Below are 21,829 nucleotides of genomic sequence, written 5' to 3' on the forward strand. Positions count from 1 at the left end.
TTTTCTACCTGTCTCTCTCCTTCCCTGTCTCTCTCCTTCCCTGTCTCTCTCCTTCCCTGTCTCTTCATTTCTCTTTGTTCATTTCCCTATACTCTCTCCATCTCTCTCATACTCTTACTCTCTCCATCTCTCTCATACTCTTACTCTCTCCATCTCTCTCATACTCGTACTCTCTCCATCTCTCTCGTAATCTTACTCTCTCCATCTCTCTCGTACTCTTACTCTCTCCATCTCTCTCGTACTCTTACTCTCTCCATTTTTCTCGTACGCTTACTCTCTCCGTCTCTCTCGTACTCTTACTCTCCATCTCTCTTGTACTCTCACTCTCTATCTCTCTCGTACTCTCACTCTCTCCATCTCTCTCATACTCTTACTCTCTCCATCTCTCTCATACTCTCACTCTCTCCATCTCTGACTCTCTTTCTGGTAGATATTGATGAGTGTCAGACTCCAGGCATGTGTATGAACGGCCGCTGTGTCAACACTGAGGGCTCCTTCAAGTGTGAGTGCCTGGCAGGGCTGGCTGTGGGGGCGGATGGACGCTTCTGTGTAGGTAAGGAGTTGTGGGTGATCACAAACACACAAACGCATGTTCACATGCCCCCACACACACATTCACGCTTGCTAATGGACACTCACACACTCGCGCACACACGCACGCTCACACACACAAACACGCACGCACACACACACACACACACACCGGCTTCCACTTCAGAGAGAGACTATGTCTTTGAGTCTGTGATGTCCACAAGCTGTTTCATATTTGGACTGAAACGAGAGTCATGGGCTCTTATTTAGCTTATTGGCAGATCTCGCCTCTACTGCAGACCTTGTCTGCGTCCCAGATGGGTCCCTATCCTCTGCATAGGGCACTAGTTTTGACCAAAAGCAGTGCACTATATAGGGAATAGGGTGCCATCTGGGACTCAGACCTTATGGCTCACCGGGAGTCAGAAAACAGTGGAAATTCACAACCACATTATCTGTCTTCTGGGGCTTATTTCAGGACATCGATAACACCTCACTCTTCAGGAAATGACAAAGAACAGAGAGAGAGAGAGAGAGACAGAGAGAGAAAGAGAGAGAGAGAGAGAGAGAGAGAGAGGGACAGAGAGGGAGAGAGAGAGAGAGAGAGAGAGAGAGAGAGAGAGAGAGAGTTTTAAATAATCTTTATTGGGTCTGGGGGCCCACCACACAATAAATACTCATACAAAACCATAGTTACACATCAATTAAAAACACAATTCCAATTCCTCCTCCACAGTAACTAAACACAACAGCCTCTGAATACCCCATATACTCATAAACAGATCAATATTGTTAACCAGTTTATAATAGGCAAACTCAACCCTCAGTCTCCCTGCCAACATTCCCTCCAGCATTCCCACCACATCCACAGACCCCTGTTCCCGAATACTGTTCTTTTGGGTCTTCCATATTGCAAATTTTGCTTCTCCTAACACAAAATTAAGCAACACAACTACACCCTTTTGACTATACCTGTACTTTGGCCCAAATATATACAGTTGGGAAGAGAAAACCTCTCCCAATGCTGAGAACCAATTAGTGATCAGGTCAATCATCCCGACCAGCCTGGGACACTATAAAAACAGATGTGCCAGAGTTTCAGACTCAGCACCGAATGTACATCCCTCCCCAACAGTAGGATCCAGGTGTACCAGATGCGTGTTAGTGGCTATGGCTCCATGTATGATCCTCCATTGGAGGTCAGCTGTCCTCTTATCAATAGGCAGTTTGTATAATGATCGCCAACAGCCTTTTGGGGAGGCACCTGGACCAAGCACACCTGTCCACCTCATCGATTTTACCCCTTCCAGGGAAGAGGCATGGGACACTTTTACACAGATCCTGTACATGGTCTTCTTTCCCACCTCCTTGAACTCCCCCAGCTCCGGGGTATGGAAGGAAAGCAGCATCCACACGTCCTCCTCGAATGTCCCCATCGCAGCACTAACAATCAGTGCAGGGAACATATAATCCAGACCCTCCTTCCACCGATCACATTTGGAAGTGTCAGTCACATACTGCAGATGAAGTACTGGCAAGGAGTCACAGACCTCAGCGATGACCTTCCTCAGTAGATGAGATGATCGGATCCCTGCTCTTTCTCCCAGCTCCTCCAACGATCTGCTCCTGCTCCGCATTAGATGACCCAGCTTGGTACACCCCACACCTAACAGGCATGACCGTAGGATGGCTGAACCCAGAGCACAGGACTGGATGGCAGTGTTATGAAAAAGAGGCTCTTCAAAAAGCCACATCCCTGGTGGCGTGCCAGCCTTACGGGACATGACAAGAACCCTCCAAGCCTGCATAACAGACTCATAAAATGGAGTCAGGCCAGGCCAGGCACTCCACTACACCCTCCCAGTTCTAAGACATCGGAGCCTAGAAAACCCCCAAAGTCTTCATCCCATCGCTGCCCCACTGAAGCCCCCCTGGTAACCGTGGAGCGGACCCCGTTTGAAGCCCCCCAGGTAACCGTGGAGCGGACCCCGTTTGAAGCCCCCCTGGTAACCGTGGAGCGGACCCCATCTGAAGCCCCCCTGGTAACCGTGGAGCGGACCCCATCTGAAGCCCCCCTGGTAACCGTGGAGCGGACCCCGTTTGAAGCCCCCCTGGTAACCGTGGAGCGGACCCCATCTGAAGCCCCCCTGGTAACTGTGGAGCGGACCCCATCTGAAGCCCCCCTGGTAATCGTGGAGCGGACCCCGTTTGAAGCGCCCCTGGTAACCGTGGAGCGGACCCCGTTTGAAACCCCCCTGGTAACCGTGGAGCGGACCCCGTTTGAAGCCCCCCTGGTAACCGTGGAGCGGACCCCGTTTGAAGCCCCCCTGGTAACCGTGGAGCGGACCCCATCTGAAGCCCCCCTGGTAACCGTGGAGCGGACCCCATCTGAAGCCCCCCTGGTAACCGTGGAGCGGACCCCATCTGAAGCCCCCCTGGTAACTGTGGAGCGGACCCCGTTTGAAGCCCCCCTGGTAACCGTGGAGCGGACCCCGTTTGAAGCCCCCCTGGTAACCGTGGAGCGGACCCCGTTTGAAGCCCCCCTGGTAACCTTCCAACCCTACTACAGTAGGGCTCAGATACATACAACCTGTCTAACCTTCCAGCCCGACTACAGTAGTGATCAGATACGTACAACCTGTCTAACCTTCCAACCCTACTACAGTAGGGCTCAGATACATACAACCTGTCTAACCTTCCAGCCCGACTACAGTAGTGATCAGATACATACAACCTGTCTAACCTTCCAACCCTACTACAGTAGTGATCAGATACATACAACCTGTCTCACCTTCCAACCCTACTACAGTAGTGATCAGATACATACAACCTGTCTAACCTTCCAACCCTACTACAGTAGTGGTCAGATACATACAACCTGTCTAACCTTGCTGCACTGACACTGCCTTCATTAATTTTTAGCCATGTGTACTGCCTAACCTTTGCATTCCTTACTCTAAACACATCAGAAAGTTCAAACTCAGTTAATAGACCAGACAGGCAAGTAGCTGACCGCAGGTGAGGTTCTTCAGCAGTGAGGTCAACAGTAAAATCCACTGTCCCAGTCCCCCCCTAAAACCATACACCCCTCTTGGTCACACTGTCCCAGTCCCCCCCTAAAACCATACACCCCTCTTGGTCACACTGTCCCAGTCCCCCCCTAAAACCATACACCCCTCTTGATCACGCAGTTCCAGTCACCCCCTAAAACCATACACCCCTCTTGGTCACACTGTCCCAGTCCCCCCCTAAAACCATACACCCCTCTTGGTCACACTGTCCCAGTCCCCCCCTAAAACATACACTCCTCTTGGTCACACTGTCCCAGTCCCCCCCAAAAACCATACACCCCTCTTGGTCACACTGTCCCAGTCCCCCCCTAAAACCATACACCCCTCTTGGTCACACTGTCCCAGTCCCCCCCTAAAACATACACCCCTCTTGGTCACACTGTCCCAGTCCCCCCCAAAAACCATACACCCCTCTTGGTCACACTGTCCCAGTCCCCCCCTAAAACCATACACCCCTCTTGATCACACTGTCCCAGTCCCCTCCTAAAACCATACACCCCTCTTGGTCACACTGTCCCAGTCCCCCCCCTAAAACCATACACCCCTCTTGGTCACACTGTCCCAGTCCCCCCCTAAAACCATACACCCCTCTTGGTCACACTGTCCCAGTCCCCCCCTAAAACCATACACCCCTCTTGGTCACACTGTCCCAGTACCCCCCTAAAACCATACACCCCTCTTGATCACACTGTCCCAGTCCCCCCCTAAAACCATACACCCCTCTTGGTCACACTGTCCCAGTCCCCCCCTAAAACCATACACCCCTCTTGGTCACACTGTCCCAGTCCCCCCCTAAAACCATACACCCCTCTTGGTCACACTGTCCCAGTCCCCCCCTAAAACCATACACCCCTCTTGGTCACACTGTCCCAGTCCCCCCCTAAAACCATACACCCCTCTTGATCACACTGTTCCAGTCCCCCCCTAAAACCATACACCCCTCTTGGTCACACTGTCCCAGTCCCCCCCTAAAACCATACACCCCTCTTGGTCACACTGTCCCAGTCCCCCCCTAAAACCATACACCCCTCTTGGTCACACTGTCCCAGTCCCCCCCTAAAACCATACACCCCTCTTGATCACACTGTTCCAGTCCCCCCCTAAAACCATACACCCCTCTTGGTCACACTGTTCCAGTCCCCCCCTAAAACCATACACCCCTCTTGGTCACACTGTCCCAGTCCCCCCCTAAAACCATACACCCCTCTTGATCACGCAGTTCCAGTCCCCCCCTAAAACCATACACCCCTCTTGGTGACACTGTCCCAGTCCCCCCCTAAAACCATACACCCCTCTTGGTCACACTGTCCCAGTCCCCCCCTAAAACATACACCCCTCTTGGTCACACTGTCCCAGTCCCCCCCTAAAACATACACCCCTCTTGGTCACACTGTCTTCAGGTTTCCTTTATTTGATCAAATACAGCAATACGCTCTGTACCCTCATTAGGAGCAGAAACATTTAAAAAAACTAAAACATAACATCCACCTTGACCAATAAAACCTGACCCTTGACAATCTCTGTTGTAGATACCACAGTCACCCCTAAACCTGAGGAAAACAAGATTTCCACCCCAGCACTGAAATTAGTACCATGTCTGAGTATATGCTGTCCCTCCCACCACATACCCCAGTCAACCTCATTTTCCTCATCACTATGTGTCTCCTGTAGGAAAACTACATGAAGCCTTTTCTGTTTTATTACTTCTAATACCCAAGCCCTCTTATTCCTGTCCCCATTCATATTGAGAGAACCTACCCTTAGTACCTCCATATAGAGAAGAGAAAAGCAAAGCAGAAGAAACCACAGACAAACCAAAGAGAAAAAGACACCCTATGAAGCATGATCATCATTATTTAAATGTTTTCTTATCAACCTGGCCACGTTTCCCACCACCTTTTGCTGCTGTGTTAACAGTAATACATTTCCTCAAGCGAAACCGCTTCTTCTCACTCAACTGGTCGAACCCCACCGTCTTCTGTAACATCACAGCTGCCCTCACAAACTTATCAACATCAAATAATCTGACAATTTGACAGATTTCCCCAAAGTCTGATCCAGAAACCCATTTACCTCCCCTAGATCGTAAATTGAGTCCTCACCAGCTGCTATCATATCAAAAGAGATATCCATATCCTTCTCCTGATTCTCCTCAGCTGAGGCCACAGACCCCTGACAGCCCTCTACCACATTCCTCTCAACACTCTCCACTTGCACCCCATCACTCGTACCGGGCATCTCCTCCACTACCTGGGAGACTAGCTCCACATGAACCCCCTCCTGTACCCAAGCACTCGTAGTGGGCATCTCCTCCACTACCTGGGAGCCTAGCTCCACATGAACCCCCTCCTGTACCCCAGCACTCGGACTGGGCACCTCCTCACCAGTCTGAGGAAATGGCTCTTCAGATCCATCCTTACCTTCTACAACAATATTTTTCTGCTGCATAACATTTCCCTCTAATACAAGTTGCAACTCCGTGCCCTCAACACGGATAACTTGTTCCTCAGCAACAGGTGCTTGTGGCTGCTCTACCGCTGTCGGCCCACCTCTCCCTACATCAGTGGGCCCAGGCGTTACGAGGACCACCTGCGCCCCTCCCTCTGCCTTCTCCCTTTTCGGGCAAGCATGTCGCTTATGACCAACATCCCCACACTCAAAACACCGTTGACTACCCGTACTAGCATAAGCCATATACAATCTATTGTCATACTTTATTTTAAACGATAACTCTAAAGTTTGCTCCGGTGAGTCCAAAAACATAAACACCTGTCGCCGAAACGACATAACCTGTTTCAACGCTGGGTGTTTGCAACCCAACGGGACAACCTTAATTGAACTGGCGATCTTCCCAAAGTGCAATAACTCGTGCTCCAATAGTTCATTTGGAATAAACGGCGGTACATTTGAAATCGTTGCCCTTGTTGACCGAGAAAAAGCGGAGTAACTTGAATAAACATTCCTTTAAGAAGTACGCCATGCTCAACCATCCGATCAACAAGACGCTCTTCTATAAGAAGTACACCGTAATCAACCATACGATCTACAAGGCACTCTTCTTTAAGAAGTACACCATGCTCAACCATCCGATCAACAAGACGCTCTTCGATAAGAAGTACACCATAATCAACCATACGATCTACAAGACACTCTTCTTTAAGAAGTACACCATGCTCAACAATACGATCTACAAGACATTCTTCTTTAAGAAGTACACCATAATCAACCATACGATCTACAAGACACTCTTCTTTAAGAAGTACACCATGCTCAACAATACGATCTACAAGACATTCTTCTTTAAGAAGTACACCATGCTCAACCATACGATCAACAAGACACTCTTCTTTAAGAAGTACACCATGCTCAACCATACGATCTACAAGACACTCTTCTTTAAGAAGTACACCATGCTCAACCATCTGATCTACTTTAAGAAATCTTTAAGAAATACCACCACCGCTTTATTCATCCGTGACACATAAGCAACATTCTCGTATCCCACCTTCTCTCCTATGGCGACCAGAAACTCCACCGTGACAGTAGCTTCAGTAAAACACCTAAAGCCGTGCCGAAGTGACAGGGACGCCATCCCCATTCGGGCTGCCATCCCCATTTGGGCTGCCATCCCCGCCAAAATCAGGGTCATTTCCATACGAAAAACAAAATACTTAATTCTACCACAACAAAAATAATAACCTCAATCAGCACAGACGAAAACAAAAAATGCCACCAAGAAAGAGAAAACCGAAAGAAAGTTCTGAATATCTAACTCTACACAACACACGCACTCCTTCGCTCATACAATTCCCAGCATGCACCAAACACTCCCAGCATGCAGAGAGAGAGAGAGAGAGAGAGAGAGAGAGAGAGACATTGGCTACAGTACACTGACAAGTAGCTAAGTTCCTATATTCCTTCTCATGGGCTTTGAGCAAAAAATACAAAATGTCGGAAAGCGGAAATCCTCAGCGATCACCGCCAATGTTTTCACTGTAAAGCCCTGTTGTGTTAATCCATTGTCACATACAGTGTCTCTGTGTTTTCTTCCTTCAGACACACACATGCGTAGCACCTGCTACGGCGCCATAAAGAAGGGTGTGTGCGTGCGTCCCTTCCAGGGAGCCGTCACCAAGTCGGAGTGCTGCTGTGCCAACACCGACTACGGCTTCGGAGAGCCCTGTGTGTCTTGCCCAGCCAAGAACTCAGGTACAATACACACGATGACGCACATCCAAACTGTGCGAATGTCAATCAAGACTAGGAATCCTGAAAAACGTTGTTTTATCTGAACGTCTTTAGATGCTGTTTGTAGACCAACTGACTCACTTGTAGACAATGGAGTGAACAATTGGCTAATAGGGTGACTTTGAGAAGACTAGTGCAGCTAATATAGTGACTTTGAGAAGACTAGTGCAGCTAATAGAGTGACTTTGAGAAGACTAGTGCAGCTAATAGAGTGACTTTGAGAAGACTAGTGCAGCTAATAGAGTGACTTTGAGAAGACTAGTGCAGCTAATAGAGTGACTTTGAGAAGACTAGTGCAGCTAATAGAGTGACTTTGAGAAGACTAGTGCAGCTAATAGAGTGACTTTGAGAAGACTAGTGCAGCTAATAGAGTGATTTTGAGAGGACCAATTGTCTAATAGAGTGACTTTGAGAGGACCAATTGGCTAATAGAGTGACTTTGAGAGGACCAATTGGCTAATAGAGTGACTTTGAGAAGACTAGTGCAGCTAATAGAGTGACTTTGAGAAGACTAGTGCAGCTAATAGAGTGACTTTGAGAAGACTAGTGCAGCTAATAGAGTGACTTTGAGGACCAATGCAGCTAATAGAGTGACTTTGAGAAGACTAGTGCAGCTAATAGAGTGACTTTGAGAAGACTAGTGCAGCTACTAGAGTGACTTTAAGGACCAATGGGGCTAATAGAGTGACTTTGAGAGGACCAATGCAGCTAATATAGTGACTTTGAGAGGACCAATGCAGCTAATATAGTGACTTTGAGAGGACCAATTGCCTAATAGAGTGACTTTGAGAGGACCAATTGGCTAATAGAGTGACTTTGAGAAGACTAGTGCAGCTAATAGAGTGACTTTGAGGACCAATGGGGCTAATAGAGTGACTTTGAGAGGACCAATTGACTAATAGAGTGACTTTGAGAGGACCAATTGGCTAATAGAGTGACTTTGAGAAGACTAGTGCAGCTAATAGAGTGACTTTGAGAAGACTAATGCAGCTAATATAGTGACTTTGAGAGGACCAATGCAGCTAATAGAGTGACTTTGAGAGGACTAATGCAGCTAATATAGTGACTTTGAGAGGACCAATGCAGCTAATAGAGTGACTTTGAGAGGACCAATTGGCTAATAGAGTGACTTTGAGAAGACTAGTGCAGCTAATAGAGTGAATTTGAGAAGACTAATGCAGCTAATAGAGTGACTTGAGGACCAATGCAGCTAATAGAGTGACTGTGAGAGGACCAATGCAGCTAATATCGTGACTTTGAGAGGACCAATGCAGCTAATATAGTGACTTTGAGAAGACTAATGTAGCTAATATAGTAACTTTGAGAGGACCAATGCAGCTAATAGGGTGACTTTGAGAAGACTAGTGCAGCTAATAGGGTGACTTTGAGAAGACTAGTGCAGCTAATAGAGTGACTTTGAGAAGACTAGTGCAGCAAATAGGGTGACTTTGAGAAGACTAGTGCAGCTAATAGGGTGACTTTGAGAAGACTAGTGCAGCTAATAGGGTGACTTTGAGAAGACTAGTGCAGCTAATAGGGTGACTTTGAGAAGACTAGTGCATCTAAAAGGGTGACTTTGAGAGGACCAATGCCGTGTGGGTGATATATTATTGTTGTGCTTCCAACATCAAATATAGCTCACATTACATACAGTATGTACAAGATGTTGCGTTCTCACACGCACAGATGCTTGGTAATGGAGGTTGTTTTGTTGCAACCACAGTCATTGACTTTGTATTTATTCCTGTATTGAAAGCAGTAACCCCAACCCTTCATCTCAGTCTTCTAGAACTTTAACCACCACTTCTGTTCGGTCTTGCAGCTGAGTTCCAGGCTCTGTGTGGAAGTGGAATCGGCTTCTCTGTGGATGGAACAGGTAATGTGCCCTACACATACTACGAAACGTTAGGGGGTTTTCATCAGTGTATTGCGTGACATTAAAATGACCCCCTCTCTATTGTGTCCCTCTGTCTCTTTCCCTTGGCCAGACATCAATGAGTGTGCACTGAACCCAGAGATCTGTCCCAATGGAGTGTGTGAGAACCTAAGAGGCAGTTTCCGTTGCTTCTGTAACACTGGCTACGAGTCTGACAACACGGGCAAGACCTGTGTGGGTGAGTGGAGAAAGGCTGTTTCTGTAACTTGTAACTTGTAACTTGACCTTCAGTGACACGAAATGTCATGACCTGTGATGTAGTGATAACAACAAATTGCTAAACGTTCACGGTGACCAAATTAATGTTCAATACACTTTCAATTAAATAAAATAAAAAACACTGTATTTACCCTCTACTACATCACTGGTCACACATCTTGTTTATGCCAAATATGATGACCCATAATTCAGTATTAAAGATGGCCTCCATAGCCAGAAGAGCACACTAGGCCAACTAGGCATGTGTCTATGCGAGGCTCAGTTCAAATAGCTTCCTCCTTTACTGACATCCAGCTTGTTGTCCAGGCTGAGGCTGAGAGGCAGTGGAGGTGTAGTGGGGTGCTCTCTTTCAGTTGGTAGGTTACATCTCAATTGGGCAGCAGCTGTGATGAGGAAGAGAAGGAGAGCTAACCTGGGAGTCTGTCTAGAGATTTGTGATGAGGAAGAGGAGGAGAGCTAACCTGGGAGCCGGTCTACAGATTTGTGATGAGGAAGAGAAGGAGAGCTAACCTGGGAGCCTGTCTTGAGATTTGTGATGAGGAAGAGAGCTAACCTGGGAGTCTGTCTAGAGATTTGTGATGAGGAAGACAAGGAGAGCTAACCTCAGAGTCTGTCTAGAGATTTGTGATGAGGAAGAGAGCTAACCTGGGAGTCTGTCTTGAGATTTGTGATGAGGAAGAGAGCTAACCTGGGAGTCTGTCTAGAGATTTGTGATGAGGAAGACAAGGAGAGCTAACCTCAGAGTCTGTCTAGAGATTTGTGATGAGGAAGAGAGCTAACCTGGGAGTCTGTCTTGAGATTTGTGATGAGGAAGAGAGCTAACCTGGGAGCCTGTCTTGAGATTTGTGATGAGGAGGAGAGCTAACCTGGGAGCCGGTCTACAGATTTGTGATGAGGAAGAGGAGGAGAGCTAACCTGGGAGCCTGTCTAGAGATTTGTGATGAGGAAGAGGAGGAGAGCTAACCTCGGAGTCTGTCTAGAGATTTGTGATGAGGAAGAGGAGAGCTAACCTGGGAGCCTGCCTAGAGATTTGTGATGAGGAAGAGGAGGAGAGCTAACCTGGGAGCCGGTCTAGAGATTTGTGATGAGGAAGAGAACTAGCCTGGTAGCCTGTCTAGAGATTTGTGATGAGGAAGAGGAGGAGAGCTAACCTGGGAGTCTGTCTAGAGATTTGTGATGAGGAAGAGGAGGAGAGCTAACCTCGGAGTCTGTCTAGAGATTTGTGATGAGGAAGGGGAGGAGAGCTAACCTCGGAGTCTGTCTAGAGATTTGTGATGAGGAAGAGGAGGAGAGCTAACCTGGGAGCCGGTCTACAGATTTGTGATGAGGAAGAGAGCTAACCTGGGAGTCTGTCTAGAGATTTGTGATGAGGAAGAGGAGGAGAACTAACCTGGGAGTCTGTCTAGAGATTTGTGATGAGGAAGAGGAGGAGAGCTAACCTGGGAGTCTGTCTAGAGATTTGTGAGGAGGAGAGCTAACCTGGGAGCCTGCCTAGAGATTTGTGATGAGGAAGAGGAGGAGAGCTAACCTGGGAGCCTGCCTAGAGATTTGTGATGAGGAAGAGGAGGAGAGCTAACCTGGGAGCCTGTGTAGAGATTTGTGATGAGGAAGAGGAGGAGAGCTAACCTGGGAGCCTGCCTAGAGATTTGTGATGAGGAAGAGGAGGAGAGCTAACCTCGGAGTCTGTCTAGAGATTTGTGATGAGGAAGAGGAGGAGAGCTAACCTGGGAGTCTGTCTAGAGATTTGTGATGAGGAAGAGAGCTAACCTGGGAGTCTGTCTAGAGATTTGTGATGAGGAAGACAAGGAGAGCTAACCTCAGAGTCTGTCTAGAGATTTGTGATGAGGAAGAGAGCTAACCTGGGAGTCTGTCTTGAGATTTGTGATGAGGAAGAGAGCTAACCTGGGAGTCTGTCTAGAGATTTGTGATGAGGAAGACAAGGAGAGCTAACCTCAGAGTCTGTCTAGAGATTTGTGATGAGGAAGAGAGCTAACCTGGGAGTCTGTCTTGAGATTTGTGATGAGGAAGAGAGCTAACCTGGGAGCCTGTCTTGAGATTTGTGATGAGGAGGAGAGCTAACCTGGGAGCCGGTCTACAGATTTGTGATGAGGAAGAGGAGGAGAGCTAACCTGGGAGCCTGTCTAGAGATTTGTGATGAGGAAGAGGAGGAGAGCTAACCTCGGAGTCTGTCTAGAGATTTGTGATGAGGAAGAGGAGAGCTAACCTGGGAGCCTGCCTAGAGATTTGTGATGAGGAAGAGGAGGAGAGCTAACCTGGGAGCCGGTCTAGAGATTTGTGAAGAGGAAGAGAACTAGCCTGGTAGCCTGTCTAGAGATTTGTGATGAGGAAGAGGAGGAGAGCTAACCTGGGAGTCTGTCTAGAGATTTGTGATGAGGAAGAGGAGGAGAGCTAACCTCGGAGTCTGTCTAGAGATTTGTGATGAGGAAGGGGAGGAGAGCTAACCTCGGAGTCTGTCTAGAGATTTGTGATGAGGAAGAGGAGGAGAGCTAACCTGGGAGCCGGTCTACAGATTTGTGATGAGGAAGAGAGCTAACCTGGGAGTCTGTCTAGAGATTTGTGATGAGGAAGAGGAGGAGAACTAACCTGGGAGTCTGTCTAGAGATTTGTGATGAGGAAGAGGAGGAGAGCTAACCTGGGAGTCTGTCTAGAGATTTGTGAGGAGGAGAGCTAACCTGGGAGCCTGCCTAGAGATTTGTGATGAGGAAGAGGAGGAGAGCTAACCTGGGAGCCTGCCTAGAGATTTGTGATGAGGAAGAGGAGGAGAGCTAACCTGGGAGCCTGTGTAGAGATTTGTGATGAGGAAGAGGAGGAGAGCTAACCTGGGAGCCTGCCTAGAGATTTGTGATGAGGAAGAGGAGGAGAGCTAACCTCGGAGTCTGTCTAGAGATTTGTGATGAGGAAGAGGAGGAGAGCTAACCTGGGAGTCTGTCTAGAGATTTGTGATGAGGAAGAGGAGGAGAGCTAACCTGGGAGTCTGTCTAGAGATTTGTTTCCCCGACCAAACCACCCGTTTTAGAGTATGGGCAGCTATTAGCACCCATGTCATGCATTATGCGTAGCAAGGCCCTGTGTTTTTTTAATCATGTCACATGACCCAGATTTGAACCTTTCTTTAAAGCTTTTTCAGTGAACTGTCTGCTCTTTTTATGGTAGATGGTCCTTCACCATCCTCCAGCACCATCCTCCAGCACCATCCTCCAGCACCATCCTCAGACAATTGCTTTCATTTTTGGTCTAATTCTCATTTCTGAATAATGCTTAAAATACAGAATAAAATCTTGCTGTGTCACACGATTGCACAAAACACTGAGCGCTTTAATGACCTGTGAAGAGGGTATTCATAGGAAGTGGTACCCAACACAAAGTGAGTAGTCAGAACAATATACTATTACATTTACTGTTCCTTTTGGATGCTTGACTATTCTTAGCATTACTACGTGCAACGTTCTCACATTGCCTTTTGGATGCTTGACTATTCTTAGCATTACTACGTGCAACGTTCTCACATTGCCTTTTGGATGCTTGACTATTCTTAGCATTACTACGTGCAACGTTCTCACATTGCCTTTTGGATGCTTGACTATTCTTAGCATTACTACGTGCAACGTTCTCACATTGCCTTTTGGTGGTTGGAGCGCTATGACTTGCTAGTCTTCCTAGTTACCACACTCACCACTAACAGTAATAGTAGAGCCCATTCAAACAGAATTATTCTCATGTCCTATGCTGATGCAACTTGATTGTATGCCAAGGATTCAAATGAAGCATACAGAAACACACAAAACCCCATTTGATTTCTTCCCTCTCGTTTTCCTGGCAGTAATGATAGAAACACAGGTGCTACAACTCCCACGCCGCCTAGGAAAATGTGATCCCGGTTTCCCTTTGACTACTGTCTATACTACTATAGTCAAAACATAGAGTTAATTATAGACCGACTCAGTCTGCTTCCTAAGTGGCTCCCTATTCCCTTCACAGTGCACTACTTTTGACCAGGGCCCATAGGGAATAGGGTGCCATTTGGGACACACACTTAACATGGTGGAACCAGAATCCCCACTATTAATCGTACAGAATATCCTCTGTTCGTTCCCCCAATTCAGTTGCGCTACATTTCAGCTCTTGAGACAAATCGCCTTTCTCAAATTGAAATGACATCATGGTGTGTAGCTGCCAGGGAAAAGACAGACATGAAGAGAGAACACGGCCAAAAGACCTGTAAAGACCAATGGACGGAGGTAGGGAGACAGGGACGGAGGAAAGGAGAGAGGGAAGAAGGCAGAAAGGACCAGATTTGGGTTTTGGAACGGGCTTTTCAGCCACTGTAAACTCAGTCACTGTAAACTCACAGCCACTGTAAACTCACAGCCACTGTAAACTCAGCCACTGTAAACTCAGTCACTGTAAACTCACAGCCACTGTAAACTCACAGCCACTGTAACTCACAGCCACTGTAAACTCAGTCATTGTAAACTCAGCCACTGTAAACTCAGTCACTGTAAACTCACAGTCACTGCAAACTCACAGCCACTGTAAACTCAGTCATTATAAACTCAGTCACTGTAAACTCAGTCACTGTAAACTCACAGCCACTGTAAACTCAGTCATTATAAACTCAGTCACTGTAAACTCAGTCACTGTAAACTCACAGCCACTGTAAACTCAGCCACTGTAAACTCACAGCCACTGTAAACTCAGCCACTGTAAACTCAGTCATTATAAACTCAGTCACTGTAAACTCAGTCACTGTAAACTCACAGCCACTGTAAACTCACAGCCACTGTAAACTCAGCCACTGTAAACTCACAGCCACTGTAAACTCAGCCACAGTAAACTCAGTCATTATAAACTCAGTCACTGTAAACTCAGTCACTGTAAACTCACAGCCACTGTAAACTCAGTCATTGTAAACTCAGTCACTGTAAACTCAGTCACTGTAAACTCACAGCCACTGTAAACTCAGTCATTGTAAACTCAGTCAATGTAAACTCAGTCACTGTAAACTCACAGCCACTGTAAACTCAGTCATTGTAAACTCAGTCACTGCAAACTCACAGCCACTGTAAAGTCACAGTCACTATAAACTCACAGCCACTGTAAAGTCACAGTCACTATAAACTCACAGCCACTGTAAAGTCACAGTCACTATAAACTCACAGCCACTGTAAAGTCACAGTCACTATAAACTCACAGCCACTGTAAAGTCACAGTCACTATAAACTCACAGTCACTATAAACTCACAGCCACTGTAAACTCACAGTCACTATAAACTCACAGTCACTGTAAACTCTGGAGTTGGGACCCTCCCAAACGGAGTACACTAAAATAAATACACAAACGAAAGCAATTTGGTTTTCTAAAATTGCACTTGAAAGCACACAAGTTCTTAAAAATGAAATTCTCCCAATGGAAGCAGAAATAATCAGGCATTGTAGGTAGCAAGTGTGACTTATTCACATTGTAACTTTTAACAGCACTGAAAAAGTGCCTGATAGAAACTTGCCTGATAGAAAGACTGCAATATACATACCAGTATTCAACATAACCATTTTACCTTTCATTTGGCAAGGTAAGACGTTGAATCGCAGGTTCCCCCTAATAATTACACAGTATATATTCCATCTCCTCTTGGCCGCAAAGACAAAATGACATATCACCACCATTTTTGTCAAAAATCCTAATGGGGACGCATGAATTCTGGGAGCGTTTCCCTGGGCGTGTGCGTCCCAAATGGGACTCTATTCCTGGGCCCTGGTCAAAAGTAGTGCACTACTATATAAGGAATAGGGTTCCATTTGGAACGCGGCTCCCCTGTGATTCCTGGTAGTCGTTTCAGCTTGGTAGCCGGTAACCCCTTTGTTCCTCCCACCATAGGCATGGTGAAAGAGTTCGACAGGATATTATTTCCAAAGGGCAATTATAGTCAGCTTTATAAGCTCTTCAACTTCCCTTTCTGTCTGACTCTGAGGTTGACTGGGACCCCTGGCAGTCAAAGGGCCCTTTGGGAACGGGAAATGTACAGCCAAATAGGGGCTGGTGAAGACTACATTACCGAGGGGGAACAAATTCAATCGGGTTATCTTCCCGACCTGACACCAGAGGAAATACTGGTGTCTATGGTTGTCGTTTAGAGTTTGTATATTGAGTTGAGGATGGTGGACTGTCAGTCATGGCCGTAGTCTCTAGAGGAGGATTTTCAAGTCCTGGAAAGTGTAGGCTTTTATTCTAGCCCAGTCTGACAAAGACATGATCATCTTCAGTCTCGGCCATAATTAGTGGAATCAGGTTTATAAGAACTGTAGGGCTGGAACAAAAGCCTGTGATTTTTTTTATTTAGGATTTTTTTTATCAAGAGGTGTCAGGTTCACACTAATTCTAACACTTAAAAAGTACACTACATGGCCAAAAGTATGTGGACACCTGCCCGTCGAGCATCTCATTCCAAAATCACAGGCATTAATATGGAGTTGGTCCCTCCTTTGTTGCTCCACTCCTCTTGGAAGGCTTTCCACTAGTTGTTGGAACATTGCTGTGGGGACTTGCTTCCATTCAGCCACAAGAGCATTAGGGAGGTTGGGCACTGATGTTGGGCGATTAGGCCTGGCTCGCAGTCGGCGTTCCAATTCATCTCAAACGTGTTCGATGTGGTTGAGGTCAGGGCTCTGTGCAGTCCAGTCATGTTCTGCCACACTGATCTCGACAAACCATTTCTGTATGGACCTCGCTTTGTGCACAGAAATGGTGGTTTAAGTCATTAAGGGAAATTGTTATGATTATCGGTTTTCAATGTGGGTGTAATGGGTCAATCCTCCCAGTCTACTCTACGTCAGTTTCAAACACTGATGAATGCATGTCACACACATTCACCACAAATGTTTTTGCTTAAGAAATGGACAAATACACAGAAAATGTTTACATTCATTTCCTAGACACTGACCAGTGGTCTCAGACACTGACCAATGGTCTCACAGACACTGACCAGTGGTCTCAATGGTCTCAGACACTGACCAATGGTCTCATAGACACCGACCAATGGTCTCACAGACACTGACCAGTGGTCTCAAAGGTCTCATACACTGACAAATGGTCTCACAGACACTGACCAATGGTCTCAATGGTCTCACAGACACTGACCAATGGTCTCACAGACACTGACCAATGGTCTCACAGACACTGACCAGTGGTCTCACAGACACTGACCAGTGGTCTCATAGACACCGACCAATAGTCTCAGACACTGACCAATGGTCTCATAGACACCGACCAATGGTCTCAGACACTGACCAATAGTCTCAGACACTGACTAATGGCCTCATAGACACTGGCCAATGGTCTCAGACACTGACACATGGACAAATGGTCCTGAGTTGACTGTGAGGCGTCCTCTCTGTTTGCCTGTTGTCTTCCAGACATTGACGAGTGCATGGTGAACCGGCTCCTCTGCGACAACGGACTGTGTCGGAACATTCCAGGCAGCTACAGCTGCACCTGCCCCAAGGGCTACCTCTTCAGGCCGGACTCTGAGACATGCGAAGGTAAGAGAGAGAGAGAGAGAGAGAGAGAGAGAGAGAGAGGTGATGACTATTTTCATTGTTGTTGTTATGTATTTCTGCTTTGGTAATATTCATGTGAATATCATGCCAAAAAAGACTTTGAAAGAGAAAGAGAGAGAGAGAGAGAGAGAGAGAGAACAAGAAAGAGAAATGGTGGTGAGAGAGAGAGGGAGCAGAACTTCCATTTTAAGTGGACACCTGGTAGGAAAAACACACAAGGGGTGTAATGGGAGGTCGGAGGAAATCAGAAATGCCTGGCAAGCCAGAGTAGCCAGAGCAACCTGAGTAGCCAGAGCAACCTGAGTAGCCAGAGAAACCTGAGTAGCCATAGTAGCCAGAGGAACCTGAGTAGCCAGAGCAACCTGAGTAGCCAGAGAAAAAAATTGTAACCAGAGAAATCTGAGTGGCCAGAGCAACCAGAGAAACCATAGTAGCCATAGTAGCCAGAGAAACCTGAGTAGCCAGAGAAACCATAGTAGCGAGAGAAACAAATTGTAACCAGAGAAATCTGAGTAGCCATAGAAACCTGAGTAGCCATAGTAGCCAGAGAAACCATAGTAGCCAGAGAAACCATAGTAACCAGAGAAACCTGAGTAGCCATAGTAGCCAGAGAACCATAGTAGCCAGAGAACCATAGTAGCCAGAGAAACCATAGTAGCCAGAGAAACCTGAGTAGCCATAGTAGCCAGAGAAACTAGAGTAGCCATAGTAGCCAGAGAACCTGAGTAGCCAGAGAAACCATAGTAGCCAGAGAAACCATAGTAGCCAGAGAAACCATAGTAGCCAGAGAAACCATAGTAGCCAGAGAAACCTGGATAGCCAGAGCAACCATAGTAGCCAGAGAAACCTGAGTAGCCAGAGCAACCTGAGTAGCCATCGTAGCCAGAGAACCTGAGTAGGCAGAGAAACTTGAGTAGCCAGAGCAACCTGAGTAGCCAGAGCATCCTGAGTAGCCAGAGCAACCATAGTAGCCAGAGAAACCATAGTAACCAGAGAAACCTGAGTAGCCAGAGAAACCTGAGGAGCCATAGTAGCCAGAGAACCTGAGTAGCCAGAGAACCTGAGTAGCCAGAGAAACCTGAGTAGCCAGAGAAACCATAGTAGCCAGAGAAACCACAGTAACCAGAGAAACCTGAGTAGCCAGAGCAACCTGAGTAGCCATAGTAGCCAGAGAAACCATAGTAGCCAGAGAACCCTGAGTAGCCATAGTAGCCAGAGAACTTGAGTAGCCAGAGAAACCTGAGTAGCCAGAGAATCTGAGTAGCCAGAGAACCTGGTAGCCATAGAAACCTGAGTAGCCATAGTAGCCAGAGAAACCATAGTAGCCAGAGAAACCATAGTAACCAGAGAAACCTGAGTAGCCATAGTAGCCAGAGAACCATAGTAGCCAGAGAACCATAGTAGCCAGAGAAACCATAGTAGCCAGAGAAACCATAGTAGCCAGAGAAACCTGAGTAGCCATAGTAGCCAGAGAAACTAGAGTAGCCATAGTAGCCAGAGAACCTGAGTAGCCAGAGAAACCATAGTAGCCAGAGAAACCATAGTAGCCAGAGAAACCATAGTAGCCAGAGAAACCATAGTAGCCAGAGAAACCTGGATAGCCAGAGCAACCATAGTAGCCAGAGAAACCTGAGTAGCCAGAGCAACCTGAGTAGCCATCGTAGCCAGAGAACCTGAGTAGGCAGAGAAACTTGAGTAGCCAGAGCAACCTGAGTAGCCAGAGCATCCTGAGTAGCCAGAGCAACCATAGTAGCCAGAGAAACCATAGTAACCAGAGAAACCTGAGTAGCCAGAGAAACCTGAGGAGCCATAGTAGCCAGAGAACCTGAGTAGCCAGAGAACCTGAGTAGCCAGAGAAACCTGAGTAGCCAGAGAAACCATAGTAGCCAGAGAAACCACAGTAACCAGAGAAACCTGAGTAGCCAGAGCAACCTGAGTAGCCATAGTAGCCAGAGAAACCATAGTAGCCAGAGAACCCTGAGTAGCCATAGTAGCCAGAGAACTTGAGTAGCCAGAGAAACCTGAGTAGCCAGAGAATCTGAGTAGCCAGAGAACCTGAGTAGCCAGAGAAACCTGAGTAGCCAGAGAACCTGAGTAGCCAGAGAACCTGAGTAGCCAGAGAAACCTGAGTAGCCATAGTAACCATAGTAGCCAGAGCAACCTGAGAAACCTGAGTAGCCAGACAAAACCTGAGTAGCCATAGTAGCCAGAGTAACCATAGTAACCAGAGCAACCTGAGTAGCCATAGTAGCCAGAGCAACCATAGTAGCCAGAGCATCCTGAGTAGCCAGAGAAACCATAGTAGCCAGAGCAACCTGAGTAGCCAGAGCATCCTGAGTAGCCAGAGCAACCATAGTAGCCAGAGCATCCTGAGTAGCCAGAGCAACCTGAGTAGCCAGAGAAACCATAGTAGCCAGAGAAACATGAGTAGCCAGAGAAACCATAGTGGCCAGAGAAACCTGAGTAGCCAGAGAAACCATAGTGGCCAGAGAAACCTGAGTAGCCAGAGAAACCATATTAGCCAGAGCAACCTGAGTAGCCAGAGCAACCATAGTAGCCAGAGAAACATGAGTAGCCAGAGCAACCTGAGAAACCTGAGTAGCCAGAGCAACCTGAGTAGCCAGAGAAACCATATTAGCCAGAGAAACCTGAGTAACCATAGTAGCTATGAGGATGTCTGCTAAAGCTGATCTGATTGAATTGACCCTTGGTTATTATTTCCCCCATCTTGTATGTTAAATGTGTGTTTGCTATACTGGAGTTTTTACATGTTTCCTTTTAAAAAAGCCGATAGATGAAGTCAGAAGTCAGGATGAAGTCAGGACAATAGCAGTGACTGTTTCTTCCTCTTCTTTTTTACATGGGCGAAACAGACAAAGGCCCCTCAGTACAGGATAGGCATTTCAATCATTCTGAGTTCATATCTGAACCAGATGTATTTTTAAAGTCTTATATCCCTCAGATATGTTCTGTGAGTTATTCCACCATATGTACACGCGTGCAGATATGACCGCCCTTCCCCCATACCTGAACTATGCCTGGGACATATGGAAGAAATCGGGCGGTTTTGATTGTGTGTAGACACTGATGTGGAGTATGTCCTTTTATTTTCACGGGAATTTTACTCGGTCTATACATTTTCATCCATCTTATGATATACAGAAATGGTAACACCTGGGTCATGTTTTGCAACAGAAAATGAAGGTTTCTATTGGATAGTGTTTCCTCCTCAGATAATACCTCCCATTTCAGGCAGGGGAGAATAAACGTCCCCTATCATTGGTTTAAGGGCCTTTTATTCTTTGTTGTGCCAAATGACTACATCCCTGGTTTAAAATGAAGGACTACGTCCCTGGTTCGAAATGAAGGACTAAATCCCTGGTTTAAAATTACCCTTGTCCCCCTGTAACCATGCTCCTAAGCCACCTTCCAACTGCTGTCCCCCTGTAACCATGCTCCTAAGCCACCTTCCAACTGCTGTCCCCCGGTAACCATGCTCCTAAACCACCTTCACCCCCTTTTCCCCGGTAACCATGCTCCTAAACCACCTTCCAACCCCTGCCCCCTGTAACCATGCTCCTAAGCCACCTTCCAACCCCTGCCCCCTGTAACCATGCTCCTAAACCACCTTCACCCCCTTTCCCCCCTGTAACCATGCTCCTAAACCACCTTCACCCCCTTTCCCCCTGTAACCATGCTCCTGAACCACCTTCCAACCCCTGCCCCCTGTAACCATGCTCCTAAACCATCTTCCAACCCCTGTCCCCCTGTAACCATGCTCCTAAACCACCTTCCAACCCCTGTCCCCCTGTAACCATGCTCCTAAACCACCTTCACCCCCTGTCCCCCCTGTAACCATGCTCCTAAACCACCTTCACCCCCTGTCCCCCCTGTAACCATGCTCCTAAACCACCTTCACCCCCTTTCCCCCTGTAACCATGCTCCTAAACCACCTTCCAACCCCTTTCCCCCTGTAACCATGCTCCTAAACCACCTTCCAACCCCTGCCCCCTGTAACCATGCTCCTAAACCACCTTCCAACCCCTTTCCCCCTGTAACCATGCTCCTAAACCACCTTCCAACCCCTGCCCCCTGTAACCATACTCCTAAACCACCTTCCAACCCCTGTCCCCCCTGTAACCATGCTCCTAAACCACCTTCACCCCCTGTCCCCCCTGTAACCATGCTCCTAAACCACCTTCACCCCCTTTCCCCCAGTAACCATGCTCCTAAACCACCTTCCAACCAA

General features: G+C 47.3%; 1 protein-coding gene across 1 annotated transcript in view; it reads left to right on the plus strand.

Moving 5' to 3' along the window:
* The window catches only part of fbn2a (fibrillin 2a), a 217,767-nt gene that overhangs the window by 81,847 nt on the left and 114,091 nt on the right, over positions 1-21,829 (plus strand). The window contains exons 15-19 of the mRNA XM_031802448.1: positions 431-553; positions 7,659-7,811; positions 9,673-9,726; positions 9,839-9,964; positions 17,437-17,562. Of these exons, the coding sequence (XP_031658308.1) occupies positions 431-553; positions 7,659-7,811; positions 9,673-9,726; positions 9,839-9,964; positions 17,437-17,562 (582 nt within the window). The remainder of the gene's footprint in view (positions 1-430; positions 554-7,658; positions 7,812-9,672; positions 9,727-9,838; positions 9,965-17,436; positions 17,563-21,829) is intronic.

Source organism: Oncorhynchus kisutch, linkage group LG23 (genome assembly GCF_002021735.2).
Source record: "Oncorhynchus kisutch isolate 150728-3 linkage group LG23, Okis_V2, whole genome shotgun sequence".
NCBI classification, from domain to species: domain Eukaryota; kingdom Metazoa; phylum Chordata; class Actinopteri; order Salmoniformes; family Salmonidae; genus Oncorhynchus; species Oncorhynchus kisutch.